Below are 25,049 nucleotides of genomic sequence, written 5' to 3' on the forward strand. Positions count from 1 at the left end.
TGTTCCACTTTAGTTTGTTAGTGCGTTGCTGCACTCTGTCATCTTGGAGAATGTTAGTTGAAAATATTTGACTTTTGTGGGATCGATATAAAAGACTGGGGGCTGGGACTCAGGGTCGACACCTGAAATAAGTTGTCATGAGGTTTTTGTGTGTCGTTTTCTCTGTAATGTGACCAAGAACCCCAATTAGTGCACAGTGTCGCTCTCACGTTGGCGCAAGGCGCCTTGCTTCACTACTTCTGCGCAGGTTACCGTTCCCAAGTGTAGTCCACGTGGATTGTAAAGTATGAAAAAGTTCAAAAAAAAAAAGTGAAAAACTCATGTCTCCCTGTTTCGTGTGTCAATCTGGAGTCCGGATACCAAAGATTGAATAAGTCTCATTAGCAGGGCGAATCCTACATGATGAAAGTTCTACTATGTGCCGGATACTCGTAAGTTTTACAAATCTAGATGAAAAAGACAATGTTCATTTATAAAAACAAGAAAATTTATAGAGGCGATCCATCCTAAATAAATCACACAAATATGCATTCACAAAATCAACCGTTTGTACAAAACCTTAATGGTAGAAATGAGCAGGGATTGGCTGCTTCACCTAATCCACCCAGGTCATGTGACTGACTGATGATCATATTCTTCTTACACCCTGGCTAGTATACTACTATTGTAATGCTTCTTGTAGCAGTCTCTTACCGGGAATGGCATAAGCTGGTACAACACCTGCGGCCAGAAGAATATCACTGAGAGGTGCCAACTCAAATCCATTTGTGAAGTTCCAAGGTGGCACAGACCAACAACAGTAATAAGCAATGAGGCCTAGCTGTAACATTAACGGTCAGAACTTTGCATAGTTTCCAGGTGAACGGTGGGGTTGATCTTCAGCAGGCTGGTTTTTATTACATACTGCAGGTGTCACTGTTGCTATTACCGACTATAAAATCATGACCTCAATCTACATAGAGACTGCAACTAGGAAAAAAGGGTCAGAAGACCATAATAAATGAAAAACATTACAAAGCTCAAAAACACTTGATTTTAAAATGTGTCGTATTGATTTTTACGAGAGATGAGCGGGTTCGGTTTTACTCGATTCTCAAAACAGCATCTTATTGGCTCATGGATGTCTCGTGTTTTGGATAGCCAAAGCAGATGCAGTTTTGAGAACGAGTAAAACCCGAACCTGCTCATCTCTTAATTTTTACAAATCCTACATAAAAACAAACAAACATCATACAGTAACACTCCTTCATGTTATTGGTTGAAATGAATTCCTGACCTAAAGTAAGGCGTTAAACATGAGTAAGTGGGATACAGCAAATGGACCTTTAACAGCCATTGTTTCTCTGCCACGGTAAACCACTGAAAACCTGCCCTGTCGCGGCCTCCTGTGTTACAAGGCCATATGGAAACTGGCTTACAAGTCCATGGGTAACCTTTCATCATTTTAATGGAATGATCTTAAATAATTTAAGGTAATGATGAGTGAAGCAGATAAAGTTAATTAACACGTATCTCACCCTACTCACAGGAAACTGGGGTTAAAAATTTAGGGTAATGAGGTGCTCATTAGCTGTAAAGCTGTCGTTAAAAGTACAAGTTTGCAAATTCCAGTAAAGAACATGTTGTATTTGCCTGTCCAGAGAGCTAGACATTGTTCTGTGTCAGTAAAGTCAGCTGTGCCGGGGTGCACTGAGCAGCAGATTATAAGTACAGTTCCTTAAATTAAATAAAGAACTACTGTACATGGGAATGTGGAGCCAAAATACTCAGCTCCTGTGTCATAACGGAATCTCACAAACAGGGTCTTAAGCCAGGCTGACCGCCACTGTAGGAGTCCACAGTTGCTGTATTTGGAATCTGTTTGGCAGTAATTGAGAAGATCTACAAATGGAAACAGAAACATAGGGGGATATCCAATTAGCCCCGGTAATTTACCGGGGCTAATTGTCCCGCAGGGGTGCTATGTAATTAGCCCTAATAAGCCGGCGCGTGCCGCGGCTTATTTGGGATTTTGTTTCACCTTCATCTGGCAGGCGAAGCAGAGTCCCCGGAAACAGCCCCCCGCCCCCCAAAAGGGGAAGACAAACAATATGTTATAATTCTAGAGGCAGATAAAGACCTGCAAGTTGTTGCCTGTTGATAACAGTAGCGTATAGGTACACACTTGCCAGTCATTGGCAGAGATGGCTACATTGTCCTGGGCTGATGTCACTGGCTCCTCCGTTCTGCATCTGGTCCACTTTATTCCATACGCCTGTCTCGTGCTGGTGTTACAGAACTGCACCGCACAATATGTGTCTTATAAATAACCAATCAGCCTAACTGTTAAAACAGCACAAGTGTAGAAGGCTTCTTCATATTGTAAGGACAGGACTCTGCTTCACGGGGATCCAAGAGGGAGTGTTCCACGTCAAACCATCTCCGTAAGCAAGGTGGGACGATGGCAGGAGGACTCTAGTGATCCACTGCCTGAGAGGGGGAAAGAAACATGTCTCATGTCTTTAGAAGAACTAGAATTAGCAAACATTTGTGTAAATTAATAGAATATTTACATTCCTTACTGGAAAGTGTACATTGCTCTTTGGCTATCCATGGCAACAGAAGGAAGCCCTGCTGGAGAAACTTCACCACTCTGAGCTGGTCAACTCAGCTGACACTTTTCCCGGCCTGCCCTAGTCATAAGCCAGAGTGGTGGCAACAGGAGCAGTTGTGCTGCAGGGGACCCTTGCTCTGTAGTGATCATATCGCAGAATGTTCCGTGAGACAAGGGATGCAGCTACAATGCATCACTCCCTCACCTATAATTATCAGTAGGTGGCTGGGTAGGGAAGAGGGTCAGCTGTGACCGCATAGAAGGTCTCTACGCTAATGAGCTGAAACAGAAGAGGTTGGGAGTGCAGACTGATTCTCCAGCTTCAGAATTACATATTTGGAGGAGAACAACATATGTACACAATGAACACCTGATAGGGGAAATGCAGTTTCTCCTTGTGAACAGAATTCATCTGTCATTATAAAAGGTGGTGTAGCTACACGTGTGCAATGACTTCCCACGTTATTTACTCTGAGAATTGGGTGTGCTGCTGTACGAACGTGAAAGCATTGAGCGTTTACCACTACCTAGCAGAAGTGCCTGAGAAGATCCCCCCGCTGTACTCCAAGCCTTAGTCAATTAACGGAAAAGGGTAGCAGACCGCTCTACCGCCATCCCATCGACCATGTGCTAAACTTTCTATAGGACCGAGTACTGAAAGTCTGGGTATCAAATTGGTCATGAATCAGCCCAGTGCTACCACTGATCAACAAATTAGGACACACCAGAAGACTGCATTAAGTGTCGAGCTGTACTACAGTATGGGGGCTTGGTCATCAGTCATTGAATCCCTCTATTGTTGGTATCCCTCCCCCTCCATCCTGATACAGGTAAATGGGGCACATATTGCTCAGTGAACATCTCTCTGCACAAGCTGAGTAAAAGTCAATGTGGCAGAACTTTCACCATCATCTTTACCATCTTCATGATTGAGATTAGGGCTCCCTAGATCAGATTTTTCAAGGACCGGACCCTCTCCACCACCCAGTTTATATCTAACAATGGTTATTCTTCAGTTATACAAAACCCAATAACACCCATATTAATAGGATAAGTGGGACAGACCGGTATTGGTTTAAATTTATGAACTAAGCATACGTAAGGATCCTGTTCTATTATTTCAAAATGATGTAGCGCAATACTTTATACAGCTGTCATTTGGGATGTCTGTACGTTTCCATGACAACTTACAGTTTTTGTTCTACGCCAAAGAAAAGTCTCCAGTTACTGTAACGGCCGTAGCTGTATGGATTGTGAAACACCTGGAGGGTGGAAATAGAGAGTATTACAACTGCTCTATGCATTTACTATGACCTACAGTATCATATCCTCCAACATTTCACACATAAAAATCAGTACAAATTCGGAAAGGGGGCTTGGTCACGGGTAAAGGGGGCGCTGCAACACCCCTTTTCCTATACTTTCAATGGAAGTTTGGAGAGCCAAAAATCGGTACAGACCATAAAAAAAAAAAAGAGAAAAAAAGAAAGGTACTGTACCTGCCAAAAAGGTCCAGCTGGAGGGTATGCAGTACGTGTGCTCGCTATGTAACATATCAACATATCTGCCCTGCTGTATAGCAATACCATAACTGGGGGCAAGATAAAGAAGAACCTTTGTTTTTGATCCCATGCTCGACATAAAAGGGGGTGATATAAGACCTATAAATGTCGCTGGGTGTTCTGTGATATCGCTATCTTAAGGTAGTCCTTGTATTAGGGTGTAACATATACAGAACAAACGTTTCAAAGCTACCATGCCCCTTTTGGGGCGGTACCCCTGAAACATTGGCTCTATAAACGTGACACCCCAATACATAGGATTCACTCAGACTCTGACTGCTATGGGATACAGAACACGGCTCCATGCCAGGACTCACCTTTCCTTTGGTGAGCAGTCTCTTCCTCTCTTTCTTGTTGATGTGTCTCTCTATGCTGGTCTCTCCTCGAGTGATGAGCATGGTGTGCCACAGCGTAAGGGCGCCAAGAGCCAGCGCAACAGAACTGGAAAAGGTGACAGCATTTCACACACATATTACCTTCTTTGTGGTGTTTAAAGAAAAGTAAAAAATATATACTGTATATAGTGGGTTTTTTTGTGGTTTTTTTTTAACTATTGTCTGCAAGATTATTCGCCGTACAACACAATGTAAATTTAAATGTGTTCACCACCTTCAGGCAACTATTAGGTTGAACAGACCCTTCTACAACGTATACAAAACACACTTTTCTATCTACCTGCAAGAGTTATTTACTTAACAGAGAATCCAGACTCTGCCATTACAGTCCAGGTTTTAAGGATAGCCAGAGTGTGCATCTGCATTTTCTTTTTCTCTTTCATCCACTAGGGGACACTGGAGCATCCTTAGACATTAGGGGTGTGAAGTTTGCAACCGGAGGTGTGGCACAATGTAAAATTAGCATTGTCTGCACAGCCGGTTCCTCCCCCTTCACATCCCTCCTCCCTCAGTTTGGAAAATTGTGCCGAGGAGGTACAAGCAACAAAAGGAGCTCCTGCTCCATGCAGATTAAATGATTTATTTTTATTTGATTTTTTCTCTCATCACTATACTGGCTTAATCCCTCCTAACTAAAGGGAGGGTGCAGGTTTTTAAAAAGAAAAGATGGTAAATGCCCGATCCCACCTAAATGAAAGGGGGTACAGGCTTTACCAGACAAAAAGGCTGCGTCCCCCTAATAAAAGGGGGACAAAGTTCAGGATCGGAGACAATGATTCCGGCTAAAGGGGACTGCATCTCTATTAAGGCGCCAACTGTGAGTACAAATTGTTTTGAACTGGTAACTTAAGCTCCCCGCAGCGGTCACCGTGTTAGCCGGGATCCCTTCAGGCAAGGCAGATCAGGAGAAGTGCTGCTACGGGACTGAGTGAGAGCGGTCCCGTAGCGTGCGTCACCAAGGAGACAGAAGCGCCGCTACAGGACTTGGTGCGAGGGGTCCCGTAGCGTGCAACGCCCGAGGAGAGAGCCGCGTTGTGGAGACACTGAGTAGCGCCGCTATGGGACTTGGTGAGAAGCGGTCCCGTAGCGCGCGCGCACCGTAGACGCTGCAGTTTTCCGCGCAGCTGAGGAGATCCTTCAGCCGCGTGAGGGGTAATGGGACTGTGTGGCTCAGCACACTAATCCCGTAAAGGCCCGGGTTCAAGTACACTACAGTATGGAGGCCGCTCAGCACACATCAGCGCGCTTCCCCATATTGTTTAAATTATAGCCTTTGAACAGAAAAGCGCTGGCCAGCACAGATAACCTTAAGAAAATATGAAGTGACATTTTTCAGTGTCGGCCATTTTAATTATCCCTACCTGGCGCCATCTACGGGGAAGGGTTAACCCTCCACCTCGTATAAATATCAAGAGGACGTTTCATGTGTAGCACTAGCTCCCTCTACTGGTGACAGCATATATTCAGAAATGTGGATGGTGTAATGGTTAGCATTACTGCCTCACAACACTGACCTAACTGTGTAGAGTTTGTATATTCTCCCCGTATTTGTGTGGGTTTCCTCTGTGTACTCCGGTGTCCTCACACAATCCAAAAATATAAAAGATCCTGAACAAAATAATTCTACCATACCAGTTATATTTTCAAAGGACTTCTATTATAAAGATCCTGAAGAAAATACAAGGAAGCAGCGGATACCAACTCTACCATCATAGCTGAGTTACAGTTGAGGTGTGGGGGTTGCACGTCGGCTGGTGTTTTCATTTATTGATTTATTTTTAATTTATTTATTTTTGTCCTGTTCTGGTTTCTATATAAAGGAGGGAACAGTAATTCCAGCCAGATACGATAACTTTGCTTCAGTCATCTATCACAGCCTTTCTCTTCCTAATTTAAAGGGTGAAAGCGCTGTGAAATACCCTGGGTTTAAATGACAGGTATAAAGCAAAGACCTGTTATGTTTGTACGTAATGTACCAAGAAGAGCACGCGGATGACAGCTCCAGGGTGTGCTATACCGGCTTAGACAAGGACGCTCCACCTGGGAGCAGTGCTATATCTAGGTCAAGGATAACCTTGTAGATAGAATCTCCAATGAGATGGCGGAATCACACACGCATCAATCAGTGCTGCAGGATTCTCAGAGATGATAGAAGAATTTCTCATCAGGTTAATGCCTCCCGCACAAGCAGCAACAATGTGCAGGGTGGTTAAAAGGCCTCTTCCTCTTGTACCGGAAGCAGAAGAGGAAGAGGGTCTTATCATTGATACGAAAGGTGAGGTAATTGAATCTAACCTAGTCGCCGATCTTCCAGAAGACGACACTGCTATCTCGGTCTTGTTTCTTTAATCAAAACAAACTGAGATCCTAAACTTTAAGGTAGAATAAGTAATGGAGCCAGTAGATTTGAATTGTTCTAATCCCAAAGGCCGCGTTCAGCAGCGTTTCCTATTCCTAAATCCCTCCAGTCTCAAATGGAGGAGGTTTGGAAACAACCTGCCAAATGCTTTCAATTTCCAAATGGGGTTTCCAGTAACTTATGCCCTACCTAAGGGTGTAATGGATAAGTGGGAGATTCCGCCGGTAGTGGATGTTTTCCTAGGAAGGTTGTCGAAGGAGACAATCTTACCGTTACCCACTGTAACGACTTTAAGAGGTTGATACAGCTTTAAAGTCATTTATTTCTTTATTTTAGCAGTTGCAACACAGAGACCTACAGTCATCTGCGCTTGGGTTAACAAGGCCATGGGAGCATGGTCTGGACGCATAGTACAGGCTATTTAGGGGGAAAATGGCTTGGAAGAAATTACCCAACTGGCGGAGCACATTCGAGAATCTGCTTCATACTGGTGTCAAGCCCCTAGGGATATAGCATCGCGCATCTCTGCATCAGCCATATCGGCTAGACGGACAGAGAACGGCGTGGAGACTCTGGCACCAAGGGGCGGTAGAATCCATCCCCTTTGAGGGTGATATGCTTTTCGGTCCAGTATTGAACAAGTGGATTTCACAAGCTACAGCAAGGACTTCCACTTTTCTGCCTACTCCTTATACAAGAGCCACTCCACAGGTTAGGAGAGCTTATTCGGGACTAGCGTGTAACTCCTTTAGATCTCCATCTTTGCGAGCCCGAGGAAGAGGTTTCGATACACAAGTACGTGGGGGCAGAGGTAGAGGCCGCTCACATGCAGCAGCCAGAAAGCGGGATAAACCTGCTGACAAGACCGTGGCAGGACGGTCTCCCGGCTCACCTGGGATCCCCCTTGGTGGGCGAAAGGCTGGAGATTGCCTCGGTGCCCTCAGACAGCATAAGCGCTACTGCCAGCAATTGAAAAATTGCTACGGTCAGAGGTCATTATTTTGGTGGACGGCTCTCTATTCCAATCTTTTTGTCGTGTCCAAGTCAGACGGGACGGTCAGGCCGATACTCAATTTAAAAGTTTTAAACCGGTCTCTAAGTGTCTACTAATTCAAGCTGGAATCAATCCAGTCGGTCATTGCAGGCTTAGAACATGCATATCACAATCTGGGCCCCTCACCAGGCTTACTTAAGGTTCGTACTGCTGATGGATTGCTAACAATTCAGGCCCTTGCCGTTCAGTCTATCATCGACCCAAGAATCTTTACCGAAGTTCATGGCATTCATGGTTGCAGAATCAGGACTGTTGAGAATCACGATTAGTCCTTATCTAGACGACATGCTAATCAAGGCATCCTCTCCAGAACAGTTGATCAGGGATGTTCAGACATCTCATCCATTTCTCATTCAACATGGGGGGATTATGAATTTCCAGAGATCCAACCTCATGCCAACTGAACGGATTCAGTTCCTCGGTCTCATCTTGGACACGGTACCATTGAGGGTATTCCTACCAAAGCACAAGGTCCAGGACCTACAGGGATTAGTGACTCAGGTACTGAGGTCACAAATGGTCTCTCTACACCTCTGTGTGGAAATTCTCGGGAAGATGGTAGCGTCTTTCGGAGCTTTCCAGTACGGCAGACTTCATTCCCGACCATTACAGATGAACCTTATTGCTCAGGGAGCAAGGTCACAGGAATCTCGCAGCAAGCAAGATATTCGGCATTTGGGATTGGAGGATCCTGACAACAGACGCCAGTCTCAGAGGTTGGGGTGCCGTGTTGGAGGAACATTAGTTTCAGAGCAGACGGACGCTACTAAAGAGCAGTTTTACAATGCGCTTTTCTTGGCCAAAGGACAAGTCATGGGTCAACACGTAAGGTTGCAGTCGGACAATGTCACAACGACGGCATACGTAAACCGTCAAGGAGGAACAAGGCGCGGGATGGCGTTAAAGGAAGCCACAAAGATCTTGTTTGGGGCAGAAAGGCGAGACATTATCCTCTCAGCAGGTTCATTCCTGGTGTGGAGAACTGGGAAGCGGATTAATTCAGTCACATACATCCGGGAGAGTGGTGCCTCCATCCACTGATTTTCGACAGGGTGGTAAGGAGATGGGGGCTACCTCAAGTCGACCTAATGGCGTCTCGGCAATACCATCAGCTGCCCAGATATGTGTCCAGAACAAGATCCAGCAGCAGAAGGAGTGGACACATTAACACTTCCTTGGTGTTACAGGAAGGTTTACATTGTTCTACCTTTCCAACTCATACCAAGAGTTCTGAAAAGGGTTGAAACGAGAACGAGGGTCGGCGATTCTAATCGCACCTGATTGGCCCCGCAGGAGTTGGTACTCAGACCGGCGTGGGTTACTAACGGAAGATCCTTGAAGGTCACCTCAGAGAGAGGACCTGCTATCTCACGGACCCTTCCAACACAGACCTGAACAGGCTGCGTTTAACGGTGTGGCTATTGAAACCCGGATCTTACGAAACAGAACGGCCATTCTTACAATGATTGCTAGGAAGCCGGTCACAGCCATACACTACTACAGGAGTTGGAAGAGGTACTTGGACTGGTGTCAAGGGCGGGGGTGGAATTCAACGAACTTCCACTTATCCAGACTTCTATTTTTCCTTTAGCCAGGTTCTGGGGGTAGGACTGAGACTGGGCTCTCTGAGGGGTCAAGTTTCGGTTCTCCCCATCCTATTTCAACAGCGGTTAGATTCCTTACCAGAGGTTCAAACCCTTTTACAAGGGGTTCTGGGGATCCAACCCTTTTTCGTCCTCTTACTGCGCCTTGGAACTTAAATTTGGTGTTGGAATTTTTGTGATCCAACTTTTGAGCCGTTAGCAAGAACAGACCTGAAATATCTCTCTTGGACGGCCACATTAATGCTTGCCTTGGCTCCGGCCAGGCGGGTTTCTAGGTTGGGAGCCTTATCGGGTAAGAGTCCTTTTTTAGTTTTCATGAGGATAGGGCAGAACTCCGTACATGAGCAGCTTCCTAAGGTTGTTTTGTGGTTTTGCGTAACCCAGCCAATTGTGGTACCGTAATTCCAGGGTCTCGCAGATGGAGTCGTGTCCTTGGATGTGGTCCGAGCGTTACGGATATGCGTACAGGTTACGTTGTCCTTCAGAGAGTCGGACCTTTTGTTTGTCTTTATGATGGGCCGAAGAAGGGTTGGCCAGCATCTAAGCAATTTTTGTCTATCTGGATTAGACTTACCATTCGTCAGGCCTATCGTTCCTGTGGTGAACAGTTTCCGGTTCAGAGTGGGTGCCTCATGGGCGCCGGCCAGTGGTGTTTCCACTAATCAACTTTGCAGAGCGGCAACGTGGTCCTCAGCCCACATGTTCGCGGAATTTTTACAGGTTTGATACCTTTGCGTCCGGGGACTCTAAGTTCGGACGTTTCATTTTGCAGGCCACCGACAGCACTCCCTCCCCCTGGGGAATAACTTTGGGACGTCCCCTAATGTCTAAGGATGTTCCAGTGTCCCCTAGTGGATGAAAGAGAAAAGAGGATTTTGGTATTTACAGATAAATCCATTTCTCTGAATACTCTAGGGGACACTGGACACCCGCCTCAGTGCTGTCAACCTGCTGCGTTCAAATTTCCTGTTCACAAAGTTTGTACAAACAGCGTTAGCTTTTCAGTTAAGAGTTTCTTGGGGGCTGTTTGATAGGTTGTACGGTTCAGTTCCTCGCCAGGTGCTATAGTGTCATGTCCTATTCTCTCAGTCAAATTTTCCAAACTGAGGGAGGAGGGATGTGAAGGGGGAGGAGCCGGCTGTGCAGACAATGCTAATTTTAGATTGTGCCACACCTCCGGTTGCAAGCTTCACACCCCTAATGTCTAAGGATGCTCCAGTGTCCCCTAGAGGATTCAGAGAAATGGATTTATCGGTAAGTACCAAAATCCTCTTTTTTCTGTGTCGCAAAGTAGCACCTCTTCTGTTTAAGATTAGGTTGTGCAGTCCAGCCTCCCCCCCCCTCCCCCATTTACACCGTCATTGTGTGTGTACTGTATGTACATTTGAAAGTGGAGACCCTTGTACGTGAAATAGCACCCAACCCACCTGCTCTTAGGTGTTTTTAACTAGTATAAATCTCTGCATTAGCTGTCTTCATATTAGAATGGGCACTGTGATAGTTAAGACCTGGATAACTTAGATAATATAAGTATTAGGGACCCAGCTGGTGAGACTTAATTAGTTTATCAGTCATTTTGATTTAACTATCTTGAGCAATGACTGGGTCACCTGTGCTCAAGCACGGATATCTTTAAACCCTGGACCGTTACTGTGCCTTGAGAACCCAGTGCAAGAAGTAGTAACCGGATCTTTGTAGAACGTGTTTGTAAGCCTGGAGGGAAGATGATCGCTATTGTACCATGTGTGGGGTCACCTTCTGTCAGCATAAAACTAGATGCTCAGCTCTTGGGCCAAGCAGTTGGATCGCTACGTGTCTGCGGCTGGAATAAACGCCTGACTGGGAGAAAAACGCTGCTCCCTTATATATTGCTGAGCATCAATCCGCTGAGCTGTGGCACAGAATTATTCCTCCGACAGTCACTAAATAATGAAATAGTCCATTACTGTACCTGCAAAGCACCCAGAGGTAAATGATACACTTGTGGAATACTCTCTCTCGGAAGGAAAATCTGGGAGGTGGAGTCTGACTGTACGTCTAAAGAAATTAAGTCAAAACAAAACAAATTCATGTTATACATATGTACTTTCATTTTGGTGGCTGGTAAATGTATGCACATTATATATGTCATGATAGTCTGGAAATGTACACGTTATAGGAAACATCATTCACCTGTTCATGTTATTTGGATTAATCTGGATTTGTTGGAAAGTGGCAGCTGGTGTAACGCCACCACTGATGGTTGGAGGACACAATTAGGAAGGAGGGAGATATGTAGAACAAATTGGCCATAAGGAATCGATGTGATGTTTAGACCAAACCTGACTTTGTATTTTCATTCTGAACCCAGCAAATGCAAAACCGCCAGTCCCTCAGCAATAAGGGAGCACAGACTGAACCCTACTGAAAAATAACCCACTCACACATAGCAGAGAGGCAGGGCACTGATAAATGCCCCCACCCATCCCACAGCTCATCTCCGCTGTTCCCTGCACAGAAGGTGGGCACACGACTCTTACTATTTTCATGTACTTTTCAAGCACAGGCTGCTGGAAAGCCATGCTAGAACTTGTAGTTCTCCAACAGCAGGAAAATCACATTTGAACCAATGAACACTGTAAATAACCCAGTACTAAGGGGTAGATTTTGTAGACTGCAGGTCCGGGGCCTCTGCTGCACATCTTCAGCCCCAAAGTACTATTTTTGTAAAGTAGGGGATTTAGGGATCAATGTATCAAAACTCCTCAAAATGAAAAGCGAAAGGGTTGCCCATAACGACCAAATTAAGCTATAATTTATATAATATATATTATAACTTACTCTAGATTGATTGCTATGAGCAAAAAAACAAAAAGCCTTAATGCAGACTTACATACATCTTTTATGGGCAAACTCAACAGTTACGAGGAGATTCAAATGTTTGAAAAGTCAGTTGGGAGTCTGTTTTTTCCTATCTAATAGACAAGAAATAACAGACACCCAACTGACTTTTCAAACACTTGAATTCCCCATTAGTGTTTAATGGTGCAGAGAACACACCTGAGCCAAAGGCAATATTTGTATTTATATTTCCATACACACAGAAGGCACTAGCCATCACACGTGGCCGTCCCCGTCCTCACAATACCATGTGGAGTGTAAAAGGCTCATAACCGCTCTTCGTTCTGAAACTGAAGACCTCTTTTACAGACTACTCATCCAGAATCACACCACGCTAGTTAGTCACGCGACCTGGGGGGAGGACCATAGACACACAACAGCAGCGATGACAGACAACAGTAATGAGAGAGGGGATGCGCCTGTATCAGGAAGCAGCAAAGACAAGTCATGCAGGGCCTTATGGAACAGTAACTGTGGCCTCAGGGTTACGTTCTGTCCAACACACAGGTGACAGGCCCACCTCATTGGCTGCAAACTGGAGCCTCTCCTTCTCCTGAAGCTTCATTTTCTATTAAGAGGGAAACAGGACCACAGTTACCTTCCAGCCTAAGTGTACAGCTCTTTGAGACGCCGGCAACAGCAAAGTCATTTTTCCCTTTTAATTATGGAAAACATTTTCCTTTTAATCAAACAGTGAAAGAAAATATTTTAAAATCTTCATGATTTAATTTTTAAAACAAAATATAGAACATACTGAGTATATCGTCACGTCAGGAACAAAATTTTAAATGTAGTGATTCACTCCCATGTTAAAGCAGCTGATCGTGCGGTTTTCTGGGGAGGCGTGGCTTCAAGCAACCACATCCCATACAATCACGGGAAGCACGACCCTTCATGTCTACTGCCCAATAAGGTTCAACAATGCCATCAGCTAGGGAATTCTGAATTCCGCTTGATGTAGATGTACTTATGTATTTCTATGAAGTTCTGGGTTGTACCTGGTTCAGTTTGAAACATTCAAGTCCTATTACAAAACTTCCAGCTCCTATTACACACCAATAATCCCGGCAAAAACTTCCATAGTGTTGTGGCTCATCATGAGCTCAGCCAATAGCATCGCACCATGGTTAGGCCGCAGAAGAGATAAAAAACCTCTCACTTGCCCTGGCTGCAAAAGGAGACATTAGTGACGGTTCATCAAGAACTCCAGAGAGCAGAATATCAGGCAGGCTGCAGAGCATTACACCTTTACGAGGTCAGAGATGCCAGGAGCGCAGACTGCTGTGTAGTGGAGGATGATAACATGGTCAGGTTCTTCTCCATGTTCTCAACAAACAGATGAGTGTAGATGTAGCATCAACATAAAAAAACTTTCGCCCGAGTGCCTGTTTGCAAAAGTTCGGGTGCATTCATCCCGTTAGGGGACAAGTCAATGCCAGTCTCTACTTGGTGGTACAGAGTGACCACCTTGAACCCATGTTACAGTATTTACTTCCTAATGGGAGGGGTGTCTCCTGGAATGACTAAGACCCCCATCCAGAGGGCATGTGTGGATGTTTCCCATGTGTCATGGCCTTCTCTGTCAGCAGATCTGAACCCAATCGAGCATTAATGGCTATACTGTAATGATGGCTGACAGTCTTCTCCACCAGCGATACGCAGTTGGGTGACTTACGTGGAAGATCAGTAGAGGGAACACCTACCAGCCAACCCTGTGCTCCAACGCCCTTTTAAATAACCTTATAGTAGCGCTTTCATTTTTTGGATCACAACTAATTGTCTTCAGCCCACACCTGCTCTTGCCAGTACTCACCTTAGTACATCCTGCCTCATAGCACACTGAATAGAGACTAACCACATCACGTACAATCTTTATATTATTATGTGACTGTATTTGGTGACGGAAACATGAATTAATTAAACAGCACAAACCAAATAACATGGAGGCGACCTGGGTGCATAGAATAATATTAATGATTATACTAATTATAAATGCTGCTGTGACCTCACCTCGATGGCCGCGTAGGCTTCCCTGAACATGACGCGGCTGCTGATGCTACAGTAGATACAGCCCATGGTCATGAAGAGGCAGAAGGAGAAGAAATAGCGGTGGTTGTAGTGTCCCACGCAGTTATTCAGCCAGGCTTCAATGTGCGCCAGTTAAAGAATAGCGTAATAATCACACAAAGCAAAGCACAGCCAATTACTGCAACCTGTGTATGATGTACAGCTGTTCATCTGCAGCTGTCTTCCCGTTAGCCGGGTGTCATACAGGCATTCTGCAACGCCGGGACACATCTATGAAGGGATGCAGAGGGAGGGAGAATCCCGCAACGGGTATGGGTCTACACACATTAGGTCGACATGCATTGAGTCGACCACTAAAGGTCGACATGCACTAGACGACAGGGTGTCTAGGTCGACAGGGTCGTTAGGTCGACGTGTGCAAGGTCAAATGCTCAAAAGGTCGACATGGGTTTTTTTAATCTTTTGTTGGTGTCGTTTTTTTTCGTAGAGTGACAGGGAACCCCAATTAGTGCACCGCTTTGCTCGCCATGCTTCGGGCAAGGTGCCTCGGTCCGCTACCGCTGCGGTCGGCACAGATTACCGTTTCCATTAGTAGTCCACGTGGATCGTAAAGTATGAAAAAAGTAAAAAAAAAAAAAAATTGAAGGGAAAAAAAATCGTGAAAAACTCGTGCCGACCTTTTGAACCTGACGACCTAATTCATGTCAACCTAACGATCGCAATCCCCCCCCGCAACATAGGACTTACATCCATGACCACCCAATGTGGTGGTGGTGGTGGGTGTGGAGGGGTCATACAACAACCGACCCGACAAATGCAGCGCTCTGAAATCTGTGTAGCAACACCTAGACATAATTAGGAACGGAGGTACCACCATCACGCAGGTGGCATTACAGAACACCAATATGTAGCACTCCAGCGTGACACTAGGCTAGCAGGCTACCACGGATTATGTCAGTGTGCCATTGTGCCTCATTAACTAGCTTTAAAAGGTACAAACATTATTGGGGGACTCCTATGAGATACTTTGGGAAAACACCATATAGAGCGCAGTCCTTGTATCTGGGAAGAGTGATCCATTTGGCATCTATGGGTGTTATATCCCTGTAGGCCAGGGTTTCCTAAACAGTGCAGGTTTTAAGGATATCCATGCATGTCCCCTGATGCTATAATTAAACTGTCTGAGATACTAATAGAGTCACCTGGGCTTACCCATGGATATCCTTAAAACCTGAACTGTTAGGGTGCTTGGAGGACGGAGTTTGGGAACCAGTGCTGTAGGCCATGTGGAAGATCCACTCTGCGGATTGGTTTGATTGTATCGGCGAGGTCACGGATATGAATGGACTGGCTGCATTTTCATAGACAATGGTTCCCACAAAATACACGTCTGCCCCCGCAGTGTGTAAGCATCTGGTTTGCTTTAATATAAAGTAACAAAGAAGAGCAGTTTGCGAGAATAACACTTTGCAAAAGGATACGGCAATGGTGATCCATTTTCAGCACACACCTGTTAAGGGAAAGAGTCCATTACTGTAAATAACCTCAGTCGCCGACCACACTTACTGTACGACTAATATACAGGAGTAACCAATGTGTTATACGATTATCACAGGTGATGCGTTCCCTGCACACATTATATAAGGGACTGGTGCCCAGCAGACACCCTAATCCGAATCCCTAGGGCAGAGCAGTCAGCGGTAGCACCAGCTAAGCAGCACTTTGTATGTTGCGTGACAGCAGAGTCTGCCCATCAGGGAGGGTGCAGTGCCATTGGCATTTTACACTGGGGGGCAATCAATGGAGCAGGCAGAAGCCAAGATAGAGATACAGAGACTATTACTGGCCATTCCTAGCAGGTGCACATATCAGCAGAAAAATGTAAATCCCCAATGATCTGCAAGTGGTATATTCATTTAAAAAACAACCAAACGAACCACAACACTTCATAACACGCACCTGTTGCAAATGCTACAGTGATGGGTCCGGGCAGGTTTGGGTGCGATGCATTTCCTGCACACTGACACACACGGAATATCCTTCTGAAACTGAAGAAGACGACAAGATAACACCCTGGGAACACTTATGTAATACTGGGATAGGAGGTGGAGGAAACGGAGCATTCCACAATTACTGCGATGTTAACCCCACTTTTTCTGTACTTTGTACTAGAGGAATGCATGCAACACAGACGGCACAAGTTCCCCTAACAGCCACTCACTAAGCGTATTTGTTAATCATAGCATCCTATAGAGTTCTTAATGTAATAGTTATTATTTAATGTCTATTTCTGTTTTCCTACCATATACACATGAAATACTGTGGAGTATACTTTGCTAACTGCATCCATCTGGAGCCACTTTCTTTTCTGCAGGAGGCTGCCATGTTAGGAGGGAGGTCAGGACTGGTTGCTCGGTATAGGCGACCCTATATTGTCACCCAGTCCGCCAGCATGTAACTTTTTTTGTTTGTCACTGCTGCAACCCAACAGTGAGCGCCAGCAGCTGGTAGACTTTTACCTATGAAACGGCTGCTCCTCCATGTTTGTAATGAGCTGTGAGGGTGGGGCAGTGCTATGGTGTCAAAGCCCAGTACCTCGCTCCACACTAGGTTACATACGCAGTAGGGGGGGCATTGGAAGGCGAGGGCGTTCTTGAGATGCAAAAACTCAGCAGATTTAGTTGTTCTTATGCACCCTTTTTACATCTGTAAACTCTACATCAGACCAAACACAGATAACCTCCATCATTTAAAAGTGAAAATGTCACGTTTGTAATCCAATGGTCGTCTAATCTTTCAACCCAAAACTGTCCGTCCCCATCAGCTTTCCTGCGCAGTTTCAGACAACATTTCCAAGAAATGTGAGAGCCTCTGATCACCACCGCAGAGTTCCCATAGCAGAGGATCACACTTGCAAGGAAAATGATTTTTAAAAGGAGAAACTCAGGAGTCTACGCTGTTCATGTAGGAGCCCTTTAACAGACAATACAAGCAGTAACTTGCGGACCGTGCATATTTATCCTATGGGACATTAATAGATGGTAGGAATACAGGGGGGTCATTCAGATCTGATCGCTGGGCAGTGATTTTTGCTGTCCTGGGATCAGATAGTCGCCTCCTACAGGGGGAGGGTATTTTAGCTGTGCAGGTGTGCAATTGCATGTGTAGCCGAGCTGTACAAACTGATTTTGTGCAGTTTCTGCGCAGCCCAGGAATTACTCAGCCGCTGCGATCACGTCAGGCTATTCGGGTCCGGAACGGACGTCAGACACCCTCCCTGCAAACGCTTGATCCCGTCTGCATTTTCCCCAGACACTCCCTGAAACGGTCAGCTGGCACTCACAAACGCCCTCTTCCTGTCAATCTCCTTGCGAACGGATCCTTTGCACAATCCCGTCGCTGACCGGGCGATCCCTGTTGCAGCAGTCTGTCGCGCCTGCGCACTGCGGTGCATACGCAGTTCGGATCTTATATCCCGCTGTGCGAAAACGCACCGCAGCAATCAGATCTGAATGACTCCCACAGTTGGTTGAACGTTTGGTGGATAGCGCCACTTGCGCTGCCTAGAACACTATTATTCCGCCAGTCACTGATATACTCTACTAAAACTCATCGCTTCAAACAAGCGCCTCACCCGAGCCCATAACCAGAGGGGTAAACTGTGCACCCATTGTACATACGCCAGCAAGCAATACCTTTTTTCACCCGATGTTTCCCCGCAAGTTTGATTAACAATGCAGAATTGTTGCCTTACAGGTTCCTTCATAGTTCTCTGTATTTTACATTTTAACTCTGTATATCGTTGCTTTTGTGTCTGTAATCTGTGTGATTGATAAAGCGATGTAACTGAGATATGACCCGGTGTGCACTCAGCTTACACTGTACAGCTCTGCAGGGGATGTTACCCCTATACACCTCAGCAATGATAATAAATAGAACAGACGTTGCCGTGTGATCTTGTTTCTACGTTACGATGAAGCTGCAGTAACCCCGCAGGGACAGGCACCTACCTGTGGTGGATATCCCGGGGGAGTGGTAATGGCCTTGTAATAATGAAAGACGATCATAACGAGATTCCAGTGGCCATAGGCCAGGTGCCAGCAGATCCAGGCCGGGGAATACGTGTGCAGGATCAGAGGGAGGACGCAGAGGTATACAATCAGCACAATGGAGCTGGTCAGCAGGATGACCAGGGCAACAAACACCTAAAGAAGATACCACGTGTCAGAGACATCGCCTACATATACAGGTGGGGGGGTATGGCGGTCCATGAGATGGCAGGCTTCTATGCATTTGTGAAGTCAGTGAGGCACGAGGTTCCTTGTGAATTGATTAATCACTGTCTACATTAGGTGTAGGTGTTTGGTCAAATTCAGCAAGTCGCCTCCTTATTAATTGCTGGTTACTCCTTTTATGGAATCTTTGAAGTATTGATGTTATGGGGGGAGTTGTATCGAACCTTGGAGAGAAATAAAGTACCAGTCAATCAGCTCCCAACTGCCATGTTACAAGCTGTACTTGAAAAAGGACAGCTGTGACTGATTGGTTGGTACTGTATCTCTCGCCAAGCTTTGATTTTGTATATCTCGCCGAGCTTTGATACTATATCTCTCTCCAAGCTTTGATACATCTCCACCTATGTTTTCTAATATAATGTTACGTAATTTCAAGAAATAGCACATTGCATGCACCCTGCTGTATCATCTCGCAGACAAAAGCATACCCTCCAACATGACCCATCCCATTAAGTACAAAATGCTCTGGTCCTGGACTTCCTTGCCAGTGGCAGTTGCAGCACAGTCCAAAATTTAAATATAGGAGCCACACCAACTGCCGGTGAGTCCCGGCCGGTGATGTTTGGCAGCGTTTGGGGTGGCAGTTGGTGTGGCTCTCCTATTTGAATTTGGACTGTGCTGCAGCCCCACCTCTGCAACTGCCACAGGAGCGGAGCATTTTCTACCTGATGGAATGAGTCACAAGTTGAAAAAGAATCAGTCAGTTGCACCAACTCACGGGTACATTTGAAAAAAAGTTAAATCATAATTTAAAAAAAAATATATGCATGAAAATAGAGGGAATACTTACTACACCAAACCACCTGGTCAGGTGATCAACCAGCCAATAAATTGGCTCAAAGAGAGACTCTATGACCACATCGCTGTTGGTGAAGGAGTTATACCCCAGGGACACAAGGCAGAGGCGGCAGTAGCGCAGGTAATCCGTCAGGAGGTTCACATAGGTAAATTTCCTCCTGTGTCCCAGGCGAAGGCACCGCAAGAAAAGGCGCCGGATGTTTCTCATTCCCACTGTTCATTACCTGCACGCGAGACATACATTGATATTAAATAGGAAGAATGCAATTATCTATCAGCGGCCGCCATTAGTGGGACCTCTTCAAAATACGCAACCGGTAATTAATCACAGATCGTTCTAATTGGCCACTATTCATGGTCTGTGACTGCCACTGAGGATAAAGGGAGATAAAACTCCATTACACTTTCCTCAATAACAAACTACAGTATATTTTACCTTTATGCCAATTACACAAAAACTTTACTTCAGAATATCACACAGTACTTATTACTGAGCCCTCATGAGGACAGAATTCCTCAGTGCCCTCTACAGCGCTGAGAGAACCTAAAATATTTTGGTTCACTCACTACATAGAAATTAAAATAGTTTTGACCCTATCTACTTGTGAGCTGGAGATTTCACATAACATTTTAAAGCATCAATCCGACACAGCCTTTTGTTTATTACAAAGGTAACTACTTTTTAAGAATGCATTTTTTTTTTTTTTTTTTATATAACCTCCCACAATACATTAACATCTTTTTCGAACCCCCTGGTGGGAAGATATGTATAACACACAGACTCACAGCCATCATCATGTGATGGCAGGGTGGGTTCTAGGGGCAAGGAAGAGGTTGTCACCCTGAAAATTGAGCTCAGAGGGGCTTTCCAAAGCCTCTCTGCTCACTACATTGTGCGCAGTGTAACTGTAGTTAGGGTCACGCCCGCCCAGTTCATGACGTCAGTCTCCGACGGATTGGGCAGTGTGTATGCTCAACACACTGCCCGATCCGTCCATAGATATATCTGCCGATCAATTGATTGGCAGATATATCATCCAGTGTGTACCCACCTTAAGGCGAGCTGACAATCCATCTTTCTCCGGTTACTACAGTTGAACTTGACAGGCAGCTGGGACCACTGTTATTTTAGATACTTTTAAACAATGTTGCAGCTCTCACAAAACAATGGACATTAATGCTGTAGAAAGCGTTGTAGATTTCATTCTTAAAAGGAGCAAATACAAAACATCTACGATCAAATAATAACTAAGACAACAAATTGTAATGGGAAATTCTACATCTTTCTTGCTTTCGCTTACAAATAAAAGCCAGGCTCCGATGTGGCACTTTTTTTTTTTTTTTTTTTTTTTTTTTTTTAATATTGAACTTTTTTAAATATTTCAGAAAAAAAAAAAAAAAGGATTCTTAACATATTAGGAATGAAAACCTAAGGGGGAAAAAAAATCTGCTGAAATCCTCAGTTGCACACTCAGATCAGTAATACAGCCTTCGTTATATAAAGGTCTATACTGTTACTTGTGCTTTGACTTCTATATGATTTAGAGATTATTATTTTTTTATCCTTAGTAACAGAGAAGCTTCTCCCATGGTCATTCACGTTCTGCGAGCCACTGACTCGTGTTGTCACCTCTGCATCATATTTGGGGGTCTATTCATGAAGCAGTGAAAAGTGTGGAGGAGTGAACCAGTGGAGAAGTTGCCCATGGCAACCAATCAGCTGCTACATATAATTGTATAGAATTCACTTTATAAATGTTACGTCAATGCTGATTGGTTGCCATGGGCAACTTCTCCCCTGGCTCACTTCTCCACTGCTTCATGAATAAATTCCTTGGAAAGGTGATAAAATTAGGTAATTTTCTTGTTTAGCTCAAAAAATAGATATGTAACCCAAATATTTGTAATGTAATAAAATGTATAAATACGCCAATTTATTTTCTTAATCGCACCTCTCTGTCAAAAGCAGAGTGCAAGCTCTCACGGGCAAGGCCCTCCGCCGTCATTGTCACCAGTGGGCCCCCACTCACTCAACTCTGGTCCTGTTTACCCCCCCTCCCGGGGCACAGACTGCTAGTGTAATTTACTGTCACTCACTATGTGATTCTTTTCCGTACATACTGTCTCAGCGTACTGTACTTCTTGTGTGTCATTGTCATTTCTTGTGACACCTTATACAGAAAATGGTGATATGTAAATGGAAAAGACACATTGTAGTTACATATGCGTTGGTGTCTATAACACAACTGTAGAAACATGAGCTCAGTAACATGAGCCAGGGGAACAATAGGCAGCTGCACACTCCACCCCCCACCCCCATCCTCCACCCCAGCCCAGGACTCTCGGTGGAGGAGGTAGGGATGGCCATATAGTAGTACTGATGATGCCACCACTGGAATATGCATTGCCATTGCATGTAGCGCATGCGCTGTTGGGCCAGGATCTGGTGCATGCGTGATGCTGGGGGAACCATTTCTGGATGCAAGCTGCTGAATTTATTAGTCAATTGTAACTGAATGGGCATCGGAAGGCGGTGAGCGATGGTTTTTATCCAGCCGGGTACATTGATGGTTCGGAAACAATTGGCTTGTTGGTGGCCTGGACCAGTGTAAATGATAACACAGACAATGGGCATTACTGAGCCATGAGTCCTGCAATACAATGGCCGCCTGATGTGCAATAAAGGGGTATACCTTAAAAAAGCAATTTAAAAAAAAAAACTTTTATAGACTTTGTTCCTTATATGCATGACTCTGCAGAAGAGCAATAGGTGTTACCTATCATAGGATACACTGTGACAGGAGGGGGACCCTACTCACCGGCTCAGTAACTGGTACATATGTATAATTATTATTATTGCACACATTGCAGCTGCTGGAACTCAGTGTCAGTCAGGATACAGGATGCAGTGCAGGCAGGACACACTGTAACAAGCCATTACTGGTGAGCAAGTCATGTGACTGCTCCTTACCTGCCGGCCGATGCCACTCATTGGGAGGATGAGGAGCTCATCTCACAGCTGCAATCCCACCGTGCACACTCCATCCCGAGACACACAGACCCGCAGCTCACCGGATGTCATCCTTGTACTCAGCCTGCATCACCCGGAGCCGGCCCGAGACAGCCCTGCGCATGCGTAGCAGCGCCAGGAGCCGGCCCGAGACAGCCCTGCGCATGCGCGACAGCGTTTCTCATCCTACTTCCTGTACAGCTATTACGGCGCATGCGCGGTGGCCGTGCACCTTGTACAGCTGATGACCAGCTGGTACATTTATCATGTGCATAATATAGGGATGGCCATCGGTGGTTATCCATCGATGGTAACATTGATGGATAACATCGATGGTGGGGAACAAACTGTAAGGGTTGCCCATCGATGGTCACCCTTACTTTACTATAGAGCAAATCGCGGGCCAATCAGAGCCCGGGGGCGTGGCTTCGTGGGTGTCAGGGGTCGGAGCTTTGCTCCGTGACCTTGACACCCTGCAGAATTTTTTTTTTTATATATATTTGATAGCTCTTTATCATCGATGATGGGAAACAATCTGGTTCACCCCCATCGCAGGTAAAAGTAGTTACTATCGGTCAGACCATCGATAATTTCGAATCGTCGATGGCCATCCCTAGAATAATGCGATAATGCGCACTGAGCAGTAACGGGGACAGTAGGGGCTGCAGTGCATTATCTGTGCAAGTTATTATTTATGTTGGTTAAGGTAAATTTCCTTAAATAATAGACTCAGACTGCACTACGCCTGGGCACAGGTCACAGTTGCATGGCTATTGAGAACTGACCTAGGTTCCATTGGCATGTTTGGGTTTTATAAATGAAGTTTTATGTCTGCACATCACTGTGCTGCAGGAGGACCCTGCGCCTTCCTTGTGTAACTGTCAGACTGTGACTTCCTGCTTGATAACACTGCCTTACACTGTGAAAGTGCTTCATTTTACAACAAAACTTGTTGCAATCAGGGGTGCCATAACCTTTTTGTTTGGGAGGGTGGAGCAAGATAAAATTTCATTTTGGCACACCTATAACATTGAATGTCCCCCCTCAGGGGCACCTGAACTTACCCACCACACCACCTACCTGATAACAGAAATATCTAGATCTCTATAGATGACACCACCATCAGCTTACCGACAAACGGATCACACATGCAGCTGCATCACGATTGCAACTAAGTGTACACAACCATGCTGTCCTGACTCACGGGTGCATTTTTAGCTGAACCAGGGGCGTCTCTAGAGAGGAGGAGACGCGAGTGCAGACTCCATGTGTGGGCCTCCTCCTCTCCCGTAGCTCTGAGCGCTGTAGACTCTGGCACAGTGCCAGAGTCTCTAGTGGTCAGTGCGCTAGCTGCGGCATGACGGCTACGGGAGAGGAAGGGGCCCACACACTGTCAGCGATGGACTCCGGAAAGGTAAGTATAGGAGAAATGGGTGCAGTGTGTGCGGTGTGGGCCCCCTCTGGACCCAGAGGCATGTGTGTACCGCACACACACTGCACCCATTTAAAGGTGGGGAGGGGGAAGAGGTGACATATGAAGTGGGAGGTAAGAAGGGCGCAGGGCCGGTCCCAGAGGAGGGGCCATACCACAAGTAACTAGCCGCACATTCTAGGGTTCTGGATTTAGGTTGCAGGGGGTGGAGGGCCCTGCAGGTAGGCAGAGGGCTTAGACAGATAGATAATAGGATTTTGGTACTTACCAGGTAAATCCTTTTCTTTGAATCCATAGGGGGCACTGGAGTACTCTTGGGATATGGACGGCTTCCATAGGAACAGGGCACTGAATATTTAAATTTAGGACACTCCACCCCTCCATATCCCAGAGTACCTCAGTGTTTTTTACTGAGCCGAACAGGAGTTATAGAGAGGTTGACAATGGAGTATTACATATAACATAACGGACAACAATGAAGTTGACACAACGTTACTGACAACTAAACAGTTGACACCATAACCATCACTTGATAATTTGAACCAGTCGGTGAGAGTGTGTTACCAGAAGATCCCCTGAACTTACCACAAACCAGGTAAAACTGCTCTGGGTGGGCGTCCAGTGCCCCCTATGGATTCAAAGAAAAGGATTTACCTGGTAAGTACCAAAATCCTATTTTCTTTTTCATCCACTAGGGGTCACTGGAGTACTCTTGGGACGTACCAAAGCTTCCCCCGTGGGCGGGAGAGCTGTTTGGCACCTGTAACACTAGGCGGCCAAAGCTAGATGCTGATGCCGCAAACGTATCAAACTTGTAAAAGCGCACAAACGTGTGCACTGAAGACCATGTAGCCGCACGGCAAAGCTGCGTCGTAGAAGCTCCACGACCAGCTGCCCATGAAGTTCCCACAGAACGTGTGGAATGAGCTGTTACTGATGTAGGCGGCTGTAACCTAGCATTAAGTTAAGCCTGACGTATGGTCAGTTTTATCCATCTGGATAAGGTCTGCTTAGATGCTGGCCAACCCATCTTGGCAGC

The 25,049-nt window shown here is 45.6% G+C and overlaps 1 protein-coding gene across 2 annotated transcripts; it reads right to left on the reverse strand.

The window, feature by feature from the left end:
* Positions 1–469: 469 nt before the first annotated feature.
* Positions 470–22,739, reverse strand: ZDHHC16 (zinc finger DHHC-type palmitoyltransferase 16). 2 transcript variants are annotated; one of them, XM_063962342.1, is made up of 11 exons: positions 22,540–22,737; positions 19,561–19,792; positions 18,486–18,680; positions 16,435–16,523; positions 15,957–15,985; positions 14,458–14,591; positions 12,968–13,015; positions 11,519–11,604; positions 4,473–4,596; positions 3,785–3,855; positions 470–2,469 (listed from the first exon to the last, which is right to left on the reverse strand). In XM_063962342.1, the coding sequence occupies exons 2-11, from the start codon at positions 19,774–19,776 to the stop codon at positions 2,355–2,357; spliced, it is 1,107 nt and encodes a 368-aa protein (XP_063818412.1). In that variant the 5' UTR covers positions 19,777–19,792; positions 22,540–22,737; the 3' UTR covers positions 470–2,354. The 2 variants fall into 2 exon arrangements, with proteins under 2 accessions (XP_063818412.1, XP_063818413.1); XM_063962343.1 differs by lacking the exon at positions 12,968–13,015 and having other exon boundaries at positions 22,540–22,739.
* Positions 22,740–25,049: the final 2,310 nt, after the last annotated feature.

Source organism: Pseudophryne corroboree, chromosome 3, assembly GCF_028390025.1.
Source record: "Pseudophryne corroboree isolate aPseCor3 chromosome 3, aPseCor3.hap2, whole genome shotgun sequence".
NCBI classification, from domain to species: Eukaryota; Metazoa; Chordata; class Amphibia; order Anura; family Myobatrachidae; genus Pseudophryne; species Pseudophryne corroboree.